General features: G+C 38.8%; 1 protein-coding gene across 1 annotated transcript in view; it reads right to left on the bottom strand.

Moving 5' to 3' along the window:
• The window catches only part of CPNE8 (copine 8), a 110,011-nt gene extending 84,746 nt beyond the window's left edge, over nt 1–25,265 (bottom strand). The window contains exons 1-3 of the mRNA XM_085297832.1: nt 25,089–25,265; nt 11,345–11,385; nt 6,158–6,204 (exon numbers count right to left, since the gene is read on the bottom strand). Coding sequence (XP_085153958.1) covers nt 6,158–6,204; nt 11,345–11,385; nt 25,089–25,228 — 228 coding nt within the window. The 5' untranslated portion in view covers nt 25,229–25,265. The remainder of the gene's footprint in view (nt 1–6,157; nt 6,205–11,344; nt 11,386–25,088) is intronic.
• Between the last annotated feature and the right edge of the window lie 31 nt (nt 25,266–25,296).

Here is a 25,296-nt window from a genome sequence, read left to right on the forward strand (position 1 = left end):
CAGGCTGGAGAGTTGGGCAGAGAGGAACCTCATGAAGTTCAACAAGGGCAAGTGCAGAGTCCTGCACCCAGGGAGCAATAACTGCGTGCACAAGTACAGGCTGGGGGCTGACCTGCTGGAAAGCAGCTCTGCAGAGAAAGACCTGGGAGTGCTGGTGGATGACAAGTTGACCATGAGCCAGCAATGTGCCCTTGTGGCCAAGAAGGCCAATGGTCTCCTGGGGTGCATTAGGAAGAGTGTTGCCAGCAGGTCGAGGAAGGTGATCCTGCCCCTCTACTCAGCCCTGGGGAGGCCTCATCTCGAGTACTGTGTCCWGTTCTGGGCTCCCCAGTACAAGAGAGACATGGAGCTACTGGAGAGAGTCCGGTGTAGGGCTACGAAGATGATCAGAGGGCTGGAGCACCTGCCCTATGAGGAACAGCTGTGAGAGCTGGGCCTCTTCAGCCTGGGGAAGAGAAGACTGAGGGGGGATCTGATCAATGTGTACAAGTACCTGAAGGGAGGGTGTCAGGGGGATGGGGACAAACTCTTTTCAGTTGTCCCATGTGACAGGACAAGAGGCAATGGGCAGAAATGGAAGCACAGGAAGTTCTGCCTGAACGTGAGGAGGAATTTCTTCACTGTGAGAGTGACAGAGCACTGGCACAGGTTGCCCAGAGAGGTTGAGGAGTCTCCTTCTCTGGAGATAAGCCAAAACCCACGTGGATGCAACCCTGTCTAACATGCTCTAGGTGACCCTACTTGAGCAGGGAGGTTGGACTAGATGATTTCTAGAGGTCCCTTCCAACCTTACTGATTCTATGACAACAAGCTGACCATGAACCAGCAATGTACCCTTGCAGACAAGAAGGCCAATGGTATCCTGGGGTGCATTGGGAAGAGTGTTGCCAGCAGGTCAAGGGAKGTGATCCTGCTCTTCTACTCAGCCCTGGTAAGGCCACATCTGGAGTACTGTGTGATTTCTGCGCTCCCCAGTATAAGAGAGACATGGTGCTACTGGAGAGAGTCCAGCGTAAGGCTATGAAGATAATCAAGGGACTGACGTATCTCTCATATGAGGAAAGGCTGCAAGAGCTGGGACACTTTAGCCTGGAGAATAGAAGACTGAAGGGAAATCTTATCAATGTGTGTAAGTTTCTGAAGGGAAAGTGTCAAGAGGATGGGGCCAGACTCTGCTCAGTGATGCCCAGTGATAAGATGAGACACAAAGGGAACAAACTGAAGCACAGGCGATTCCATCTGAATATAAGGTAATGCTTCTTTAGTGTGCGAGTGACCAGAGCACTAGAACAGATTGCCCAGAGAGGTTGTGGAGTCTCCTTGAAGATATTCCGAATCTGCCTGGAGGTGATCCTGTGCAATGTGCTACGGGTGATGCTGCCTGAGCAGGGGGTTTGGACTAGATGATCTCCAGAGGTCCCTTCCAACCTCAGCCACTCTGTGATTCTGTGATAAATTAATAGTCTTTATTATTATTTATTAATAATTATTAATTTATTACAATAATGTACTACTTTCCTGATTTTTTGGTAAATAGGAAACAAAATATAAATATAAGCAGTTAATTTTCATACTGGAGGGAAATTCCTCACAAGGTCTCAGTAAGCGCCTGTAATGGACCTACACAGTGCAGCATATGCCTAAATGATCTGGAACAAGGACTAAAATAATAAAGTGATAAAATGAATGGATCTTTACAGAATTACACAATATAATACATCTAAGAACAAATTGTGACTTTTAGACACAATTTATCATACTAATTGGTTACACAATAAAATGGCAGACGAAATTCCATGTGAACGAATGAAAATCTATGGTGAAAGGTAATAGCTACCTTAAAATTCAGGACGCGTGAATAAGATGTTGTGAGCACATAGAAGACAACATCTGTCTGCTGGTAAACTGTACAGTATAGCTACTGGTCATCAGCTCACGATAGAGTATTTTTTCATTTCCTTATGAACTGGCTAACTTTGCAGTCCTGAGATTCCGCTGCAACCTGTCTAGACCTCTTTTCTCTCAACTTATGAGTCACTCAGAACAAATCCTCCTTCCCCGTCTCCAGCATTATTTCCTCCAGATTAAAAAAAAAATGTGAATAAAAAATAATGAACAGAAAAGGCTGAAGGATGGGAAACCATGACCAATTTTAGAAGAAGCAATGTTAATTTACCGAGGACACAAAGTAACATTTGGCAACTGGTGAAGTTGGAAGTCAGCTCAAATCCCCATTTTTTAAGCAGTTGCTTAACACTTGCCATTGACAGATATTGCCAGTAAATTCCAGCCGGTAGTATTTCACCAATGTGTATTATTTACTTAACACTAACCTTTGAAGTGCTCCTTCTCGGTTTCAGACTTAAGATCCTCTTTGAAATGAAAAAAATTATATTCTTCCTGTATTTTATTTATGGCTTCTGTAGACCAGAGTAAGTTATACTTGGCCATATTTCAAATGTGTCCTCAAAAAGTTAGGTAAGTAAATTTCACTGTCACCCTGTTAGTGATGACAGATAAACTGTTATGAAAAGTGATAGCTTATTAAATTGGGAACTACATATTTTATTTTTTTGCTGAGGATTTGGTGTGCAAGAATAAAACTGGGTAAAACATCAGAAACCACACCACAGGCAAACACCAGCCAGTGCCTAGAAAATATCTATCCAGAAACTAAATGGAGGGTTTGATTTGACCATTCTCGTGAATCAATTTAATCATATACCACAACTGAATCAATTAAGATCTTGGCTGAACAGAAAAAGAAGCATGCTGCTAACATAGAGTGCTAGGGCAATTGCAGAGATTACGATTTACTATGTTTATGATCCTCAACCATTTTCTGCAGTGTTCAAAAGAAATTAATTAGGCTAAAGAAGGAAGATAACTATGCACAAAAGCATACAGAACAGAATCAAGGTAAAGTATGTTGCCATGACTGAACATTATCCTTTAATGTCTACACATATCACTAGGAGTTTGTTACATGTCTTACAGTTTTCACCAAAAAATTCCAGGTGGCTTCCTCCTCTGTGTGCTAGTAAAATATTAAATAAATGTCTAAATGCTACAAAACAGACACATATACAGAATTCAATTGAAAAATACAGTATTACTGCATTCACCACAGCACATTGCACAAAAAATAAGGATTTGAAATTATCCATCTCACAGTACACATCAACTAATCTTCCACCTACCACTATACATTTTATCACTAGTGTAAATGTCATATACATATAAAATGTAGTCCTGATCAAGCCTTTCTATCATGTCAGCCTCTGAATGTTGAACTGCATAATAGCTATTAAAAAATGGATTCTTCTCACCAAACTTGACATTTGACAGAAATGTAAGCTTCTGACCATCAGTGGAGGCATTTCTAGAGAAAGATTCATCTGATCTAACATGGACATCTAAACTAGGTCTGATGAACTGCCCTCAGGAAATTATCTTTTCCCACTTACTACCAAATAGTACAACTATCCATCCAAGTTGTAAATACCTATACTGTAGACTCCTGATAGACAAGACAGATGTAATTATGTCTTAAAAGAAAAAAAGTAGCATATGTCTAAAGATCTTTGTAGTCTCTGAACTTGTATATGCTACCATAACAACACGCCAAAGTGCATCACCAAGCCTACATATTCTCTAATCAGTGAGAACATGTACTGTAAGCAGTAATATCACACACTGCCTCATTCACATGTTTTTGCTTTGATAAAAGAGATAAAGCAGTCCAAGACAATACAAAGCTATAAGGTGGTAACACACCTATGAATATAGGTATACACTTAGCTACACAGGTGGTAACCCAGCCATTACAAAGTTGGATCTATTACAGATAGAGGGTGAATGAAATCTTTCCACCGACAATCTCCTAAAGCACCTCACAATTATCACATAGAAAATTTTATAAGCAAGCTGATAGTGTGGTTGTCTGATTATCAGCACAAACATAGTATGGAAAATAGTTAATACTTTAAAAATTACAGCAGAAAAAAATTAAAATTCCACAAAATTATGAATGAACTTTAGAATCATAGGATCAGTAAGGTTGGAAGGGACCTCTGGAAATCATCTAGTCCAACCTCCCCACTCAGCAAGGTCACCTACAGCATGGTAGACAGGGTTGCATTTAGGCAGCCCTTGAAGATCTCCAGAGAAAGAGACGCCACAACCTCTCTGGGCAACCTGTGCCAGGGCTCCGTCAATCTCACAGTGAAGAAATTCCCCCTCATGTTCAGGCAGAACTTCCTGTGCTTCCATTTCTGCCCATTGCCTCTTGTCCTGTCACATGGGACAGCTGAAAAGAGTTTGTCCCCATCCCCCGACACCCTCCCTTCAGGTACTTGTACACATTGATCAGATCCCCCCTCAGTCTTCTCTTCCCCAGGCTGAAGAGGCCCAGCTCTCACAGCTGTTCCTCAAAGCGCAAATGCTCCAGCCCTCTGATCATCTTCGTAGCCCTACACCGGACTCTCTCCAGTAGCTCCATGTCCCTCTTGTACTGGGGAGCCCAGAACTGGACACAGTACTCGAGATGAGGCCTCCCCAGGGCTGAGTAGAGGGGCAGGATCACCTTCCTCGACCTGCTGGCAACACTCTTCCTAATGCACCCCAGGAGACCATTGGCCTTCTTGGCCACAAGGGCACATTGCTGGCTCATGGTCAACTTGTCATCCACCAGCACTCCCAGGTCCTTCTCTGCAGAGCTGCTTTCCAGCAGGTCAGCCCCCAGCCTGTACTTGTGCACTCCCTGGGTGCAGGACTCTGCACTTGCCCTTGTTGAACTTCATGAGGTTCCTCTCTGCCCAACTCTCCAGCCTGTCCAGGTCTCTCTGAATGGCAGCACAGCCCTCAGGTGTGTCAGCCACTCCTCCCAGCTTGGTATCATCAGCAAACATGCTCAGGAGGCAGTCTGTCCCCTCATCCAGGTCATTGATGAAGAAGTTGAACAGGATGGGACTGCAGGAGGGTCTGGATGCTTTAATGATGATCTAGGCTTGACTAATAAACTACACCAAACCACTTAGGTACCTGAATGCCTGAAGACACCCTTGTTTTTAGGGTTAGCTATCCAAATATTTAGAATTCTGTGTATGTCCACTATTTCTGCCGGTTTAGTGAAGATTAGTAAGTTCCCATGTAGGTCCTGAAACTGACATTACTTCACACAAAACATCAGAGAAACACAATCTAGTAGGCATACTGAGAGGATGCCTAACCACAATGAGTTCAGAATAAAAGACAGAAGCAATTTAATTAAAAACAAGAAACAGTACAAACAGCATTTCACATATTAGCCTGGTTAATTGAGTTTCTGTCCAAACAGCAGACAAATTTAATTCCCTTAGTTTGATCGAACTGAGATCCACATCCATCACCTGTTAGTAGAGGGAAAACATGTTTCTCCATTCAACTGGCAAGGACATCAAACAGAAAGGAATAGGTGTGGTTTCAGTGCCCCTTCAGTGATAATCACATAAAATATCAGTTCTGAAGACAAGACCTCAGGTCTCCTCTTTCTTACAGTGAACAATAGTGAGTTAGTTCACTCTTCTCTGGCCTCTTTAAACGCAGGCCACACAGTGGAACACCTACAGTGAAGAACGGTTTCATCAATCCTCTCTGTAAGGTAGGTAACTATACATAAAACCTTCCATCCCTTGTTGTCAGGTATACAGCCTATTCAGAGGCACCTAACTTTTCCTGAACACTACATCCACAGATCAGTTTCACTGACACTAAACCACAGCTAAAATCTTCCACAGATCTTGCACTTTTTTAGTTTTTTCCTCTCTCTCCATACTTACAGACCTTCTCTGGACTGATAGCAAGTTTGACCTCATTTCTGTTAGAGAGAGTGGAAAACAGGAAGCCTGTGTATTTTTTTTCTTATTTTGCTTTCGCTTTCTGATGAAAATATAAGATACAGATATGGACACTGAGAACAATGTTTTGAGCTGTTCGAGTGTTTACTGGTAATATAGGAATATCATTATTTAGCATGGCTTTCTAAAAGCTATGATGTTCTTTTTTCTGTTAGGACAAATGACCAGCCTTAGATAGAGTTTATACTAAAACAATACATACATATATATGTGTGTGTGTGTGTACATATATATATGTGTACGTATATATAATCTCTTACCTCTCTCCATTCTTTGTTTCCAATGGCTTGTGTATACAAAACACAGACTGTGAAAAGAAGAAACGTTCAGTCAATTTCTAAATTTAAAGAGTGCTTCAATTAAATGAACCAATTTTGTAGTCTATCATGCTATTGAAATTAGTAATGAGGCTAATCAAATAGTAGTATGTTTGCCTTCAGTTTTCAATATTCCTACACAGATAGGTGACAATATGGTCTAGTTGTTTCAGCAACAACCAATAAATAGGGTGGTTCAAATATGGGAGATGACACCTAATGCTTTACCTCCAGCAAAACACTTGACAATCCCAAACTGTAAGACTGGGGCAAAAAAACAAAACAACAAAAACCCTCAAAATAAACAGAGCTTCATTAAATGTGGATAATCTGACCATCCTAGTTAATCTAATGCATGATTACCCTAAATCACACTGCCTTGAAGAGATAAAAGAATTAAAATAAAAATAAATGAAGCCCTGTTAGAAAAGAAATGGAGAAAATAAAAGTGGGAAAAGTAAATTCTCAGGTTTTCTTCCTTAATTCTGCTACAAATAATTCACATACATTTAAGTATTTACAAATGCATCTTTTTTTAGCTAAATCCTAATAAAAAATTGAAATCAGTGAAGTTTGTCTACATCTGCTGCTTTGGAAGGAAAGTAGCATTATTCCACAGGCTTCACTCATTTGGGATCTGTTCTTCCAACACAGAACACACTACACATTAATATGCAGCTTCCATCACATAGATTGGTGACAAGGGTACAATGATTTTAATTAGGTATTTTATACACTTTATGTACCAGGATAAGCATAAACCATTTGCACTGAAGTAGTACTGCAAATAAAATTTTCTGTAGTCTTGAATCAGTTGCAGCTAACAACCATAAAGCAGTCTTAACCTGAAACCGTCAGTATAACCTTTCCTAAATAATGAAAATATAGACGTGTGAACATTCTTTTTCTGGTAAATTCTTCTCCTGTCCCAATCATTTTTTAGCTGAAGCAAAATAAGTRTTATTTTGGATTGCAGCCTTGAATAATAAAGGTAAAAACCTGTTTATGTTCTCAATTAAGTTGGAATCATCAACCAACCTTTAAAAACTAACTTTAACTAACTAACTAACTTTAAAAAATTCAAGTTCCAATGTAGATTTTCCTTCTATTTAGAAGGAGACTTTCTACTTTGCTCCATACCAAATAAGGACTAGGCATTAGGGAATAAGAACATAAAAAAAGACAAGTTCTGTATTTTAATTTGACATAAAAATTGAAAGTTAAAACACTTCAAGTTTTTCAAATAAAGTGTCTTCTAGCAAAAAAAAAAAAGCTACAAAAAATTTCAAAATCATTCTTTGCAGAGTGAAAGTATGGTTCCTGCTTAAAGTAGAATGAACCCAAACTAACAAGCCTATTTTTATAGCACTCTAAAGAGTTGTTCGATGAACTATATTACATAAAGAATGGAGTTATATGGGTAAATGTGAGAAAACAAGGTGAAATTGAATCTATAAAATTAATTATGGAAGCATCTAAAGGTTACTGAACTTCCAGCTAACGTTTACATCTATTAAGATCTGCCAAGATAATGCCGGGAGAAGAAGAAAATGTTGCCAAGGAAAGTTTACATAGATTAAAGAAAGGAAACAAATGCTCTGCTAATTTCAAAAGCATACGTAATTTTGGATTTTGCCCATTTTGTGAAGACTTACAACTGAGACTCTGTTTTGGAGGAAAATCCACTCTTTACAGATAATAAGCTCTTTGTACCATACAAATATTTATATTTTCTTTTTTTTCCCTTAAACAGTCATTTTTCACCATCCATTTCCTCCTCATTYTGTGCACTGCATCCTGTCCTGTGTATTAGCGCTAAGACAGTAAACGCAGTAACAGTTGTGCAATGGACCTGTGAAATAAAAATAGTATTAAAAAATAAGACATTTAGTATTAAGGAGGAGAGAGTTGCCATGCAACTGAAAAATAACCACTACTATCAAATTTCTTGAAGGGAAACATTCTGACACCAGCCTACCTCCCCAGTTTGTGAAGCCAAATAAAAGAGGAGTTACAAACAAAAAGACTAAAAAAAAAGTTACAATTCCAGTCTCTTATTATGGTTGACATGGTGGGAGTCACACAATATAAAAGGGTTAAAAAAAGATGTAAAGATCCATCTTGAAAATAATTCATTCTCTTACTCTACTGTTATTTTCTGAAAGGTTGCCTGCACCTCTGTGTTTGAGACCTTCTACTTTCCAAATTCCATTTCTTCATGCTAAGTTCACTACCATTTCTTCTGGCATTCACAATGTCTTAACAGAAATAGTTCTATTCATTTTTCATCTTCGTAGGATTAATACTAAGTATCGCTATTCTCAGCTTTTCATTGCTGAGGTATCAGTCAAGTTCTATTTCCCTCCACTCCCAGGGGTTCCCCAGTGCTTCCAAGGACACACCCCACGAGTGGAACCACCTCCCTAGTTTAAAAACCACTTATATACAATTTTATATGAGGGCTAGGAATTTCTAGTATGACTAGCTGCTATCTAGTTAGATGCTTGTTTTGTGTGTGTGACACAGCTGCACGTGACACAGCTGCCAAAGTGACAGGTACTTTAAATATAACTGAGGTATAGCCACCGAAGTCATCACAGAGAGGGAGTAGCAATCATTTTCCATAATAAAATACATTGCAAGGTACAAGCTTGACAAAAATGGGCATCTTGTAAACTGATGTTTCCAGAAAGATTTTTTTTTTAAAAAAAAATAGTCTTGGATGTAAAGAAAATAATGAAACCTAGAGAAAAGATACATTTTCCAAACTTTCTGACAAATGCTTTGTCAGTATAGAACAATTTTAAAACTTTTATCTTCACTGTAAGTCTCAACTACAACTTCTCACACTAGAGATTTTCAGGGATTCTCCCATGATATTGGTCTCCAAAGGCATTAAGATTTACTATCCTCTAAAGACTTTTGGAGAGGAAGTTTTATGAAAATTCTAGTATCATTCTAACTACAATAATTTCTCTAAACAACATCTTCAAAGCCATTTCCAAGTGGAGAAATGAAGATAATTATTCAGGTTGATTTGAAGCCCCTGAACTAGCTAAAACAGAGACCTAATGCTTCATGAAGCAACCCCCCCCCTTTTTTTTTTTTTAAGCAGAAACTAGTTAGCAGGATTGTGATGTGTGATAGGAAAGGATAAAATGAAGTGAATAAGAACTTTTTAAATCTCAAATGCTTAGATATCATGTAACTACATCCTAAGATGAAGTAGAAGAAGCAGTTCTCTTGTTCTCTGGAAAACTGAGGGAGCAATGCATTTACGAAAAACTATTATGCCGTAATAGTTTGGCAAATAAAAGAGGGACACTCTGCAATATTTTTGGAACTAATGTACAACTTAATGATAACCTTTGACACTTTCCACCTCATAACAATTTGGGCCTCCTTTACTCTATTCTGGCCTTCTTGCTATCAGTGCATACATGCTTGTCCTTTAGCCTGGCCAGTATCATTACATCAAAACTGCCACCCTCACTTTTCCTGAATGTAACAAAAAAATACTGTCTATTCCCCTTCAAGAAAGTCTTAGCCATAGCAAAGCCAGCCTTTTCCCCGTGCTACCTAAATCCTTCCACGATCCTGCAACCAGCTCTAGAAGGAACTCCCCATTACTCTTCAATGGCTAACTTCTATACCTTCTAGGTAGACCTTCATGAAGGTCCTTATGTTCCAAGCGTCATGATGGTCTTCTCTAGTTACTGTCTTCTGCAGCGAGATCCTCCAGGGAAATAGTTTTTACCTCCACACTCCTTCACACCAGACACTTTATGTTGTCCTATTCAGTAGTTATGGGATTCCACAAGAAGAGGACATTCAGTTCTGAATGCGGTACTGCTACCACTGTCATAAAACCCTCTGGACTAAGTTTAGTTAGTCACTGCACAGGTGGAGGAGGATTCCCCAACTGCCATAAACAGAAGAAATGCCAAAGGATGTCTCCATTAATCTCCTGTGTCCCCTCTGCATCCCCACCACAGGAAAAAAAGAGAGTGTTCTCTAAAATATTCCCAGAAAAAGAAAACTCTCCAAACTGGAAATGTAGAATGATCCAGACACAATAGTAAGTCAGTATATATGACCTGCTTTGACAACACTAAGGAGAAAACACTATCAGTAAGAAACTTTAGTCTTGTTTAAAATACTTCATGAATATGGGTATCCAAGTCTGTGCCATCTACACCTAATATCTCTTCACTACATTTGTAATTTGCCTCTTCGGAGGCAAATTGCCAGGTCCCTCTTGGCATGAAAGGATTGCAGGATTCTGGATTGCAGGAAAGTGATCAGAATTGAAATAAATACTGAATAGCAATTATAGTATCAAAAAAGGCAAAGTAAGCCTGCAAGAGAACTGGAAAAATCAAAAAGTCCTTTTTAGTTTTAGGAGAAATCTGTTTACATGGACATGAGTATCAGCTATGCTCATGTATGTCCCTCCCTGAAAGAGATACCAAGAGAATAACACTGGATTTTTGCTATCAGTAGGATCCCTAAATAACTGTACCGGAGTTTGAAAAGTATATTAGAATTGATCTAGTCAAATCTAATGGAATCTCAATGTGCAGAATGAATCTACAGTGTTCTATGTTATTAGGAGATTTGATGGTCGCAAATTCAGTGGGTCTAGAAATGGACACAGGTATGAGAGTTTGTTAAGATGCAGTCATGCATTTATGAAACGTGAGGGGAAAATGAGTGTCATTCTCTTACATATCTGAAAACACGAACCCATAACTCATCATATTACCTATAAGCCTCATATCAAGAAAGGTCCTGCTTCTCAGAGACAAATTAACATAACTGTATTTCTCAGCTTTTGACACTGAGATTAGTACACATAATACACAAGGAGCAAGAGCAAAAAGAGGTTTAAATTAAGTCTATCTAGGAGTTTGCTTACTAGTTTTGAAAGAAATCTAGAATAATGTTTTTTTGAAAAAAGATGAAAGACATTTCTGCATTCATTTAGGAAGACGGAGGCTGTTTGCTAAAAAAGGGACCAAATAACTCACAAAAGTAGTTACGGAACATATAGCCTTTAAAATGCCAGCTTCTGTAAGAGAAAGTAGGAGCACTTTGATAAGAAAAAACAATAAAGTACTCTATACTTACTCGGATCAGATTTTGAAAACGTGTCTCTGTCCAAAAGATTTCTGTTAAAAAAGATAGAGAAAAGTAGTTTATTAGAAAATGGTGAAAGATATAAATAAGGTAGCAGTGCATGTGTTTTTAACAATTTTGGGCTAAGAACCAGCCTTAGTTTTCTCCCTTTCTCATGCACAAGATTTACTTGTAATCAGTCAGCACTAATACTTAGTCTTTTTACCTTTCATTTTGTCATACATTTGTTATTTGAGCAAACTATGGCTCAAATACTCCAATACCATGAAGTAAAAAGCAAGGGAGGACAAGCACATTAAATACAAAAGGGATATCAGGAACAGAAATAATTTTACATGACAATTTTCTACCATAGATTACATGCTAGTTGAACCCCAAAAGTTCATATACATCTTTTGAGCTAGATCTTGACCTGAACCAATACTCCAAATGGAACTCAAGCTTATAAGGCTAGATGAATCAAGACTTGGGTATCTTCCTGAGCATTACAATTAAATCATCAGTGTAATGATGATTTACATCATTGATCCTAAGGATCCTGGTTATGAGTAAATTTCTCTTCACAAGTTACCTACTGCAATGTATAGCACAGTTTCTAGACAATTTAAGTATTTTCAAGATAGTGAACTGATGAGTATCTATCACAGGATGCTTCGAAACAGTGATTACATCTCCGAGGCATCAGCAATTACCTGCAAGAGTTCTGTCAAGAATGAGTAAGGTAAAAGAAAACTAAAAGATAAATAGGACGTACATTAAAAACAAGGTATTTTTAAGAATCATAGAAAAGGAAAAAACAGCAAGATTGGATTTCTTTGTTATATGATGTAGTCGCAATATAGAAGCCACACTTCAGCCAACTGAGAATCATAAAGACACAAATTACCATTACAAGAAGTTACTACAGAACAAGAATGGTTGTAGCACAACTGACTAGACAGCCATTCTCAGAATACAGTTATCAATGTTTCATCATCAAAAAATGTTTTAAAGAAGCATACTTCAAAATAATTTCAACAAATTAGAAAAAATATCTGAAAAAAATAAGGTGCCACTGAACAGGAACAACAAAGAGATATTAAGCTTAGGCAGTAAGTTTAATTTAGATATTAATCAACACCAAAAATGCAAAATGAGCAAAAACTGGATATACAGCAGTTAGATTAAATAAAGGTTCTAGACATCATAACAGACCATAAGTCATGAATCTTGTGCCTTTGTAAGAAAGGCATACTGGAACAAACAAACAAAAATATCACTTTACAGTAATTATCCAGTCGTCTTAGTACTCAATTCAAGCAGTGAATAAAGGTTTAGGCACTGTATGACAAGACAGACATGGGGCCACTAGAGACCAAAGGAGGTAGAAATAATCAGAAGTCTGTAGAACATGCCTATGTGGAAAACACTGCTGCAAAGTGTAGCTGATCTCTGAGGACACAGAACAAGTGGAAATAGTTTTAACCGTAGGCTGAATGTTCTGTACTGTAATGGAGACGCTGAACTTTATTCCATTGTTTTACTATCTTTCATAATTAAAGACTTTCAGGCATGATGTGAAATCTCCATCACTGAAGGTCTTTAAGAACATGTTAGATAGCTACAAGTCGTAATTAGTTCTTTGATCCTACCCCAGAGCAAGAGGAAAGATTAAAAAAACAGTTTATATCCCTTACAGCTTATTAATAATTAGTACAGACTCTTTAAAAGTCACCATTTATTACATTCACTCAGATCTAAATCACGTTGTTTTTCCTGTTACGGAACAGCACTGAAAAGTACATTAACATGTTGTTCAATACAGGTGTTCTAAGCAGCCCACAGAGCTCAAAAAGGAAAGGATACTGTATCCTCATTTCAGGTGTTGCCAAGTCCACAATTCAAGAACAAGGAAAAAGAACCAAAGATATTTTAAGATTGCAGGCATTTATTTTATTCAAAGTAGGTAGGCAGCAGGTTTAAAATTAATATTTATATTAATTCTCAAATTCTACACATGCTACTTCTTTCTAAATTCTTCTCTAATCTATGCAGATTTGGGATTTATACATGTATTTAATTATACTCAAAGAAACTATACTTAATCTTTAGTGCCAGTGAGCAAATACAAATTGATATTTTAACAAAACGAGTAAAACCAGTGATTCCAAGTCTGTATTTGACAATGACCATTAAAAATTGCTTCAAGAGACGTTACAGTAAGTTCCAGAATATTGGAAGTGCCAATATAAAATGAAAATTTCCTCCTATTTCTCTTCAATTAAACAAACATAGACATATCATTAATTCATGGTAGCTACAGTTGTTTTTATTATTCCAAAACTAATGGGTAGGAAAAAAAATAGAAAAAGAACCAGAATTAAGTTTTTATTTTAAAAATCCAAGCACATTATGTTATGGGATAGGTATCCCATGCTCATAATTAGAATTTTGTGCCATTTTTAGATCCTCTGAATGATTACTGTATAATGACCTCATGATTTCTATTTTAGTGTTTGTGATTCCAAATTAAATCATTTTAATAACAAAAATAGGTTGAGCTTTTTTTAAAAAAAAAATGTTTCCTAATCTATTTTGTTTCATTTTAAATGTCAGATTTTCTTCCTCTGTTGATTCCTCCTTTCCTATACACATAGGAATATAATACCCATATTGGATACTGCAAAGCTCAGTTTATCCCAATACTCTGATTCTAATGGGGACCCAAAGTTGCTGCCATGGAAAGAGTAAAAGAACCAGCTATGATTCTGTAATACTTCCTGAGAATTTTCGTAGTCACCAGCATTTGCTGCTCGGGGAATTCTTGAGCTAAGAAGGTTTCTATATAGCCAGTATCCCTAAAAGGATTGTAAAGGTGAGAAACCAAAGTTTAATAGTGTAATTCAGGTTCATAAGTATTAACTAAATCGAAGTTTTGAATTACTATAGTTTGTCATAAACTAAATTCCATCCTTGATACATTCTAGCATAAATAATGTCATCAAAGTGCACAGATATTGTCTGATTTTCCAAATCATTAATAATCAATTAAAATAGAAACATAAGAACTTAGGCAACTGTTCAAGCAATGAAGAAAGTTTCAGAAGACACTTAAAGACCAATGTCAGCAGGACACTAGTTCATCTAACAGCTTGAGAAACTGCTCATTTTCATTACTGCATTTTCATTTTAGTGGGAATACAATTAAAAATGTTCCTTTGAATATATGAAAACCGCATAGCATGTAAGTATAGGGCAATCTATAACCGTAAGAAATGCTAAAAGTAAATGGAGAAAGAAGACTAGATTTATTTCTGCAACCTTCTGTAGTCTTTATATTGTTTCATATGTACGTCAGCTAAATCTCCTTAACAGTCAATTTCTGCATAGGTTGAGCAATACAGGGCATATTTCTTTCCCCCTTTCCTTAGAAAAGCCTTCTTTTTGGTAGTACACTACTTAGGCTCAGAAAACATTCACAAACTCAGAGACCAGAAATACCTAAAACTTCCGTTACATCCTCCTACCCAAAATTCCAAGAGAAAAAAAAATTGAACTATTTTGACTTAACACAGGTACTTTTTTCCTAAATCCGTTCTGCCTTTCAGATAAACAATGCAAATAAGAAAAGAAAAGGAATCAATCTGGGGGGAGGCGGGGGAAGAGAAGTGATGGAGAGGGAAGAGAAACATTTTACCAGGTTGTTTTACCTGGCAGAGCACATACATAATGTATCTACAGCGAAGAAGTCTAGGAACATCTGTACAGAAAGCACCATCACAATTCCTGAAGGAATTCATAGAATCATAGAATCAGTAAGGTTGCCTACCTCGGATATATTCTGGAGTGGACCTCCCAAAATACTTGCAGTAGCACAGGTGAGTAAGGGAAAAAAAAATAGGAGCCATGGCAATAACATCTTTCAATTTCTAATTTGGAAAATACAAAACAAGTTAGAAATGTAGAGATAAAGATTTCTTATTCTGTATAATGAGAGTAATTTCCCCAGGAAAAAAAGTAATCAATAAGTAATCAATAAAGAAGAAAAGTTAAAATATATTTTATCTATGCCTTACAAAATCATTTTGCTTACAGTTTCATGAACTCCACAGATTTGTCAAAACAATGTAGTTTCTGGGGGCAGGTTTAACTCAGTTGGTTAGAGTGTGGTGCTGCTAATGCCAAGGTTGCAGGTTCAATCCCCGTATGGGCTATGCTGAGGGTTGGACTAGATGATCTCCAGAGGTCCCTTCCAACCTTACTATTCTATGATTCTAGTGTTTTACTTCAAAAATTGTTCATTTAATTTCTTTGTACTTTGCTTAGTGTTTCTTTAAGTTCTCATATATATAAATCAGACCCTTTTGAGATCCCCTGATCTAGTTAGCAACTATAGCTAAACAGAAGTCATTACAGTCTGTTGCTATGTATGATTTAAAAGTCCTATATACGTTATGCAGATGTTGACAAGACTGATCTACATTAAAAGGTAAGATTTACTCACCTTACTCACATATATTTTATGTTATTTGAATTTAATAATCAATATATTAAATTCCAGCTCTGAAGGAGTTTTTTTTTATTTTAAATTGAGCCCTGTGTATGAAACAAGAATGAAAAATCCATGTTTCTTACAGCAATTGTGAGCTCTCAACTTTTGGAAACTCTCAGATTTTAAAGTCATTAACAATCACTCAGAGATAAAAGATGATAATTTTACCAACATATTTCAACTTTGACATTCCTTTCAGTATCCTACTTGTGTTCATTAAACATCAGGGAAGAGGAAAAGATCTATTTTGCATTTCAATTCCTCCATCAGACATGATAGAATTTTGGCACTGAAGAACAGACAATACTAACTACAGAACTAAATATTTTAAAATATCTATTCCTTAGGTTTCAGAAAACTGTGAAATTCTTAATGATAAAAACTGTGCTTTACATCAGATGGATTGGTCCAAATCTTTTTTCAAGTGCTAAGGTTTTGTATTTTTCTTCATCTTTAGATTTTATTTAAAAGCTTGCAAACATTCTGTGGATGTGAAATACAGTACTCAACAGTTTGCAAATACAAAGTTTAGTTATTCATGGACAATCAGTTTTATTTTTTGTAAACACACATTTTCAATATTACCTGTCCCACTGCTAATTGTAATGCATTGTATTACATCTTAGAAGTCACCGGACCTCAGTGTTAGCCAGTATTGCTGGACTTGCAACGGTCAGCACTACGTAAGGATCATGATCCAAAGCGCCGACTTGAGCAAAGTGCCTACTTGAGTGACTTCTTGCAGTGTAATTTCACTAATAACCTCTCAGTTGTAGTGCTAGCTTAAGTAGTCACCCATCCCTAGCTGTTTACACTCTCCTGTACTCTGACAGAACAACAACAATAAAAAAAGCAGGGTATTAGTCTCCATATTTCTAGATTCAGACTGTCCAACACCTAAAAGCAGATCAATTTATCACAATTAATTCTTCTTGACAGAATAACCAGTTCTCCTAGGACAGGTTTACAGGTGAGAAAATGGTGGCTTTTCTCTGGTCTGCAACATCTGTCTAGGAGAAAATTAGGAGGATCTCACATTTTCCATTCAGATTGTCTCCACTCTTTGGAGCACTAAAGGGACTGGGCAGGAAAAAAATGTACCTCTGACACATAAACTTAAGAAAACATTCACAATACCTCTCCAAAACCTTTGGAAAAGTAACTGACTCTTCTCGTTAACAAGAAGACAAAGAAATAATTTTCAATCTTCCAGTAACTTTCAGTCTCAGGTCATACATACATTGGTTCAGAAGTCATTCTCTAATGGAAAAAGGAAGAGGGAAGCAAGGAAAATGGTGAGACCAATGGAGCTTCCATGAGTTTTATGACAACCACACAAAATCTTCTGTGGCTAAAACTACCTAGAAAATTCAACCCAAATGCCTAGGCAGTTTTAGGATGACACCTCCATTGAGATAACTAACTGCTTCTGGGGATAAAGGAAAAAAAAGAACAAACAAGTTTGTTTCCTTAAACATAGCAGTTGTTTTGCAGCATTTATTCTGTGACAGAGAATACTAGATTACGAAAGGACACTATCTGCAGATGATGCAGATCTGAACAGAATCTTGCACTGTACCAGTATGGGGGGGGGGAGAGAAAGAAAACTTTTTAGCAATAAAACCTAGTTGAGCTCTTGTTCAGTACCAACCAGATTACTGTTTGGAACCAAGAGAAAGAACCACCTACATCTACGTTTTTAAGGCCGGGAAGGTAATCAGTCTCTTGACTCTGAGCTTCTAGAGATGCTGAAACTAAGAATCTGTGGTATATCTATTTAGTGTCATCTCATAGTCCCTTTCAGCTACTTTCACCCAGTCCATCAAACCCAGGGAGATGATATCCTATTTTAGAAATGACTTCTTTAGGGATGTATAGTTAATATAATGTTTTATTAATATATAAAACAGGTATTGCACAGGTATTCTGAATTCTTTACAGGATATGCATCAAAAAGTCATTTAGGAAATGAACACATACCATCAACGAATACTCTTCATTCTTCCCTAGCAGTACTGAGGGAGTGGGGTTTGCACAGATAAGGAAGATTTAGCTTTTGTGTAAGAAGTCTCCTGCAGCAGCTGTTTCTCAGAAATAAGTGAATCTTATCTTCGCTCTTTACAACCCCATCAGTCTCCTGGGTCAAAAGGAGTCTCCTGAAACGACCATAGACCTTCCCAAGATTTAACAACTTAGTCATCAAGAAATGGAAATAGAAGGGTCCAATATGCCTGTGTCATCAGCTGTTTCAATGTTTCACACTAGCTGCCAAAAGGAGAGCACCAGCTGCAACCCACACAACATCTCTGTGTCCATAACTTTCAAAACTCTTCAAGTTCTCTATGAGTTTAGCTGTGAAATGTATCTCTTAAATCTTGAGAACCGACCACATCTTACTAGTCGAAAGATGTGTCAGAAGTTTGCCAGTCTGCCCTACTTGATTCACTGCTGATGAAGGAATGGAATCACTCAAGTACTGTCATGATGATCAAATCACATATACATCATGTTGTTACCAAAAAGAGTATAAAAATTTGGTAGGATAGAAACAGAGACTTATATTAATATCCACCACTCAAGATATTAATTATTTTTCTATCTCAGCCAGATGGGAAAGTAAGCAACTCAGCCATCCTGAACAACCTTCCTCCCCATGATGGGATATCTTCGTTTGTTTATTTGTTATATACTAGAGCTCATCCAATCATTCTGGCAGATATAACTTGGCTTTTTCATTTTTTCCCATCTCCTCACATATGCTTTACTTTTATCAGTTAAGTTTAAATAACATTATTGAAATCTATGCTCAAATGAAACTCAGCACAGAAACAGTAATCAGATGGACAAATGTCTGCCAGTGAATGCATCAATCTATTGTTGACCAGGGAGATTGAGATACAGATTGAGTCTCATGATTTCTGTCTGGGTTTCCCTTTCATTTATAATGTGATACAAACAGAAATACAATTCCTGTCATGTTTTCCATTGCTAATACTTCTCAAATTAATTCACTGTTTCTTTTGAACATCTCAGAACGCTCATTATTTAAAGCAGTAGATCTTTCACCGGCCATGTTATCTTAAGCAATCATTGCCCTTTGCTGCTAGCTTCTCCCTCAGTGCTGACTCATTAATCCTGCGAGTATAATTGTTTGCGTGGACTGGGGAACAGACCTCAGCCTAAAAATAATCAGGAAGAGAGGACAGAGGGAGACAGAGATGGGGTTGGGAAAAGCGTATCTAAAATCCGCATCAGTTCACTGTGCAACACCTTTTTGAGTAACAAGAGAAACAAACTTATCAAGCCATTTTTGTTCCCGAAAATAGGCTTGACACATTTTAGCCTGTCTCAAGATCTGTTACACTCAAATTGTTTTTATGGACAAAAAAGGAGAACACACACTATCTGGCAAGCCAAGAGTTTACTGTAATTGATATCATAACAGTCTAATCAAAGAATTACTTTCAGTCTACACGTAATTATTACCAAAAAAGAGTGCAAAAGATAATACTAAAGAGAAAAAAGCCTTACTAAGATGCAGTTAAGGCTCTTATAAGCTTCCTACTAATAGCCCTTTCTCTGCTGTTAGACTCTGCCTTATACTGCCCATCTGAGGCCTAAGACTCAGCTTCACCTGTGGGAGAGGGTTAGAGTGAGTCATCAATGTCCCAAGTCCTATCCCTGAAAAAGCAGGAAATTGATGGTGGAGGCTGAGGGAGAGGGGAGGGGGTTTCAGAGTGAATGTAATGTTCATGGTATAATCCTTCCCCGTCTTCAAGGCTCCCCACTTGGAGCTCCTCTTTCTTCACTGGTCTGCAGCTCCATGTTACATCCAAATGTACTGTCTCTGGTGCATGTGGGATCTGTCAGAGACTTGCTCTTTTGCCTCTGCCATCCTGAAGACCAGGACAATCCAAGGCCCAAGTCTTCATTTCTCTAATCAACCCCTTGCGAGCTCTTCACAATGCTGGCATCTCCAGCGACGTCCTGCACCCTCTCCTCTCATCCCATCCCAGTCCCCTGCTCTTCCACACTGCGTCCTCTCTCCCCACTTCCAAGGCCTCTGCTATCACACAGTGCTTCTCTTCCTCTACACTACACCACTGATGCGAGGCTCACAAGCAGTTCATGCTGCACACAGTAACTACTTCTTCCTACTAGCTATAAAAAAAATGATGGGTATACCGCATGCTTATACAAAGATAAGCAGAGGCAAAGCTAATTAGGTCACTTGGCCATTAGAAAAATTGCTGTTACAGCTAAGCAAGCTTAAACAAAGCTCCAGGCAGGCCAAGGCAAGGTTAGAAAAAACCTGACAAGTGCTGAGGCCTTGCTGTGCTGGTATAAAACCTTTGACTTGTTGTCAGCAATGGCAGGACTGGATCATAGATCTGCCTTGAAATGTACCAGTCACAGATACGCCTGCTTAGAGGTCAAACAGAACAGAAATAGTCAAAAATCAAAGCACGCAGGCTAGCTGCAATGCATCTCAAAGATTATTTTGATGGACACTGTCAYCAGTTAATTTTTCTTCTCGTGATACACCATTTTTCCTCAGTTGAAGCCAGCTGGTTGTCTAGGTAGTTTCATTTCAAAGAAAAAAATACTTAAAATAAACATTCTGTTATCAGTCATACAAAACCACTCCACAGACTTCTAATACGAACCGGACATGGAGATGCACACACACATAYACACAGCAGGAAAGTGAAATACAGCCTTACAATTAGGATGAAGTTTTGTATTCTGAAAATTATATAGACTTACAAGCTTAAGTAATTTACTTTGAAATCTGTTTTACTATTGCAAAAGTCTGTCATAGGCATTTCTAATAAATAATTACTACTTCCAAATAACAAGGAGGTGAATGAAGTGGCTGGAAAGAAGAGATCTTTTAGAAATCAACTTTTAAGACAATCAAAGACAGAATATAACAAACATACTATTCGGTACAACAGTCACTAGAAAACAGCTGGTTAAGACTTACACACTGACCAATAAAATGAAAAAATTTTGAAGTAATAATTTTATGTTCCTCCATGTAAGAAGTTTGAAATTAGATTGTCTTGACAACTAAGAATAGGAGTTGTTTAATCACACTCAGAACATTATTTGTTACTAGATTTCTGTTCAAATGGTAAAGCAGCACTGATCCAAACAGCGCATGGGCAAGCAATCATTCAAATCTGTTGAATTACCTATGATAACGAGTTTACACTGCCTTCATGCACATTATGCCTGGCGTGGGAAGACAGATAGCGTGGAGCTTATCCAGCATAAATCCAGAATGATGATGACAGACTGCCTCCTCCAGCATAAAGTCTACCAGAGCAGTATTAACACAACAAACTTTTTAACAAGTATGAATGAACAAAGTGAATCTATACTGTGCCACTATTTTACAACACTTTAATGACCTCTCATATGTCCATGGCATCTTTAATATAACAAAGTCATCAAATGATCAACCTACAGCTTCACCTTCCTAAACGTGTGCAGGAATTACCCTCAGAAAGACCACTGTGATTGATGGCTTCTCATACAATCTGGAAGTAAGTAGAAACTCTTGGCCTTTCTTTTAAGATACGGGTTCACAAAGGCTGTGGCTTAATCAGGAAACTATAAGGAAACTGCAAAAGGGGGGGGGGGAAAACCTAGGTCCTCATTAACCATGAGGAACAGAAACCACCAGGATACAGATCACAACAAAAACTGAAAAACTTGACAGCCCATTTAACTACCTTGGACTTCATACATTCACACACAGCACAGATTTCAAGACATGCTACAAATATCACCTGCTTGGGGTGCTTGGCGCTAAACACACAGTTCAGGCAAGAACATAAATAACTGAACTGATAATGGGAAAGATGGGAAAGGCTAGAATAGAGTATGAAGTTTTTCCAAGATTTATCTGGATTACAATTAAAAAAGAACATCATCAGAGGGGGAAAGGGGGGAGAGAATAAAGGATGGCAGATACCCTAAGCCAGGTTCAGACACAACAAGATGAGCCAGCTCAAGTGTCCCCATTACTTCTTAGTATGGCCTGAGGCTTAACTCAAGCTCACATGGGACTGTAGGTTTACATCCACAGTTGGTGAGTATAGATTCAAATCCAGGCCTGGGCCTGGATACAGTGCAGTCCTCCTTCAGAGGAAAAGGAACCGTTTTGGCTGGAAAAGAATAGTGCASTAAATAGTAAAGAGCAACTAGTATAATCTTTCACACATTGACTGGAGGATTAGGGTCCTGATCCTTTCTTCTACCACACGGCAATCACGTGCAAAAGGCTGATGGGCCACAACGCAAAGACTGCATAGCAGGTGACAGTGAAATTTTCATCACAGCTCGATGCACTTTGTGTGCTAGGGGAATCTACAGGGTGCAGAAGGAGATGGCTACAAGAACATTTCATCTAGACAATAGTCCACTGTTTACCAGCACTGAAGGATCTCCTGCGATGACACCATTAAGCTGTTCTGTTGGACTAGATCTGACCCTTAAGAAATCTACATCTTACAACCTGAAAAGAATGTGATTTTTTTGCTTGTTATACACTCAGTAGTAATAACTAAAAAGAATTAAAATGATTTCTCGCTTTTCCAACATTTGTAAATCTACAGCCAAAACTGATGTTCAATCAGCCAACAGAATCTTACGAAAGACTTTCAGAGTCATAAAGGAATCCCAGAAAGAGCATCACCTAATATCCAAAACACGTTCAAATATAAATTTTGCACATACAAAGAATCTCCCATCCTATGAGATTCACCCCTTYCTAAGGCTGCCTGACAAGCTCCTGAAGCTAAAACAGGCTGGCTCTCAGAATCAGAAGCAGTGCAATCCCATCTGCACCGCACTGAATCCTGGCTAATTTGATAACACTGACAGTATGGGCATGCAAGGCAAATTAGCTTGGAAAATGCTAACAGACAAATCATACTGAAATAAAAGCTAAGTGAACAGGAACTGTATCCTTACTAAAAAAGATTAAAAAAGAATTAAAAAAATAGAAAAATCAGAGGTAAAAGAATATTATCCAGACTCAGAAAGTGTTTTCATGGCACAGACACAGAACAAACAACTTGCACTGTTTCATTGACCACCAAGTGACACCATTTGAACAAACTGGAAGAAGTTCCAATATTTACTATAATCAAAACAAACAAAAAAAGCATCAGACGAAAACATTCCTGGAAGAAAAAAGATGATTAGGAGCTGATGGTTATTGCTGTAAACAAGTGACCAAATTACTTCTACAAATCTGCAAATATCAAGGGAAAATTAATGTCATGACTCAAACTACTTTAAAAACATCTTTCTCTAGCTATTTAAGAATATAAAACTGCTAATTATTAAACATTTTTCAGTATTTGCTAAACTTTGCACAATTTAATCTTACTGTATTTCACAATTTAGTTAAACACTACTTTTCTGGAGCTGTAGCCAATGAATGTGTTTACCAGTTAATCATAATCATGTGTTAATCATTAATCTCTGACCCCAAGTCATTTTACACTTAAAATTTGAATCATGATTTTGCAATCGAAAGTAGTCATTCCAACACATATGGAAGAAGGGAATCACCTTGGAAATTCCCATGCTTCTACACATGACATCGAGCTACACCAGGAAGCAAAACCATTTTTAAAGCAAGAAATACAGTTTTAACCAAACAGCTTGAAGATATACACAGAGAAATGAAGATTTTATAACTAATTTCAAAATTTAGTATAAGTAGAGTAATTAAGGTCAGAATTGATCAGCTGTGTCATACACCTACATTTCTTCAAAACTATCTGATGGACTTTCAAATTATGATAAAACTAAGGTTTGAAAAAAGCATTGCCAGAATATAGAAGCAATACTTGGTATTAAAGAAACTCAGTATAATAACTGTTTGGGTCAGAGACAGCATTCTGACAGTTGTGACAGCTTATTTGAAGAATCTAAAGATAGTGCTAACATTTCTGGATTGTTTTTACACAGAGCAGCACACCTTTAAGGGACCAAGATTTCTTGTGGTTGTTGCTAGTAAACACTGTGGAGACGGGCAGAATATCAGCAAGTTCGTTTGTCAACTATTTCTTGTTTTAGCATGCCAAATTCAATCTTTTTATGTTATTCATCTTCTCAGCCATCTTTTGGAACGAAACCTTGCTAAACATCAAGTTCTGCTTCGCTAAGGGAAGAGGGGGAGTGCTCTGCCAGTGCAAGTTTAGAGCACTGCCGCTCAGTCCTCGGAGGAGGAGTGTAACAGCAGCGACTCCGGAGCAGCTACATTGAAAAACAGAGCAGCGAACTGTCTTGCAAACTTTGTCATTTCCCACCAGGAAGCAACACCAACAGCTCAAATTATCCATAGAAAGATGCCAAGTCTTCAAGCCAGAGAAAGGAAACCACTACTCTAAAACTACTAGGGTACATTTACCGAAATTGTGAAATGTGAATGACGCCAAAAAAGTATCTCAAAGCCCATCAAGAAAAAAAAAAGTTTTCGAGTAGAAAATCCTCAGGGATTCAAAGGAGGAAGCAGGATTTTTATAATCTACCAAAGCCAAGTAAATGTTGAACAAAGCTACAGACACAGTGCACACCAGGTTTTGCGCTGTGCGTCGGTATTTTTTCAGATCAGCAGCAGCAGCGTTACGGTAACGCACGACGAGGTAACACGCCCGGTTTCGTAACAGTTTCGGGAACTGCTTTAAGCAGTGTACGAAAGGGCTGTTCCGGATGGGAGTGTTCTCCTGCCGCACCCACGACGCCCGGGACGGCTCCAGGAGCCGAACACCCGACGGGACACGCTCAGTGCGCGCCGTCCGCGGCTGCTCGGCGGGCGGCGGCAGCCCGCTCCGGCCAAGCCGACGGCCGCCCGCAGCCCCGGCGCTTCCCAGCCCCGGCTCCCCTGCCACAGGCAAACCCCGCGCTCGGCGCCCACCGGCAAGCAGGGGCTGGCAGCGCCGCTCAGCCCACTCCCCGCCAGGCTCGGCGCCGGGCGGAGGACCTGCCGCTTCCCCGCGCTCCCCCCAGGACAGGCAGGGAAGCGCCTGGCGCGGCTCCCCGGCAGGCGGAGGGCGGCAGTAGCCCGCTGCCCCTTCTCCTCCCTGCCGCTCACCCGCGACACCCGCTCGCCCTCCTCCCCCTCGGGCCCCGCGGCGGGACGGGACGGGGCGGGACGGGCGCCGCGAGCTGCCCCGTTACCTGCAGGACACGGAGAGCTCCACCTTGGTGGCCGGGATGCTGGAGCTGAGCACGTTAAAATCCCCCACGGACGCCATGTTCCCCAACCCGCCACTCCCGTCCAGCTTCTGCTGCCCCGACGGCTTCCCCGGCGCGAACATGGGGCAGCGCCGGCAGGCAGGACGCCCGGCAGAGAGGCAGGCAGGGAGGGAGGCAGGGAGGGAGGGGA

This window comes from Rhea americana, unplaced genomic scaffold (genome assembly GCF_003343005.1).
Source record: "Rhea americana isolate MKP2758 unplaced genomic scaffold, rheAme1 scaffold_1, whole genome shotgun sequence".
Taxonomy (NCBI): Eukaryota; Metazoa; Chordata; class Aves; order Rheiformes; family Rheidae; genus Rhea; species Rhea americana.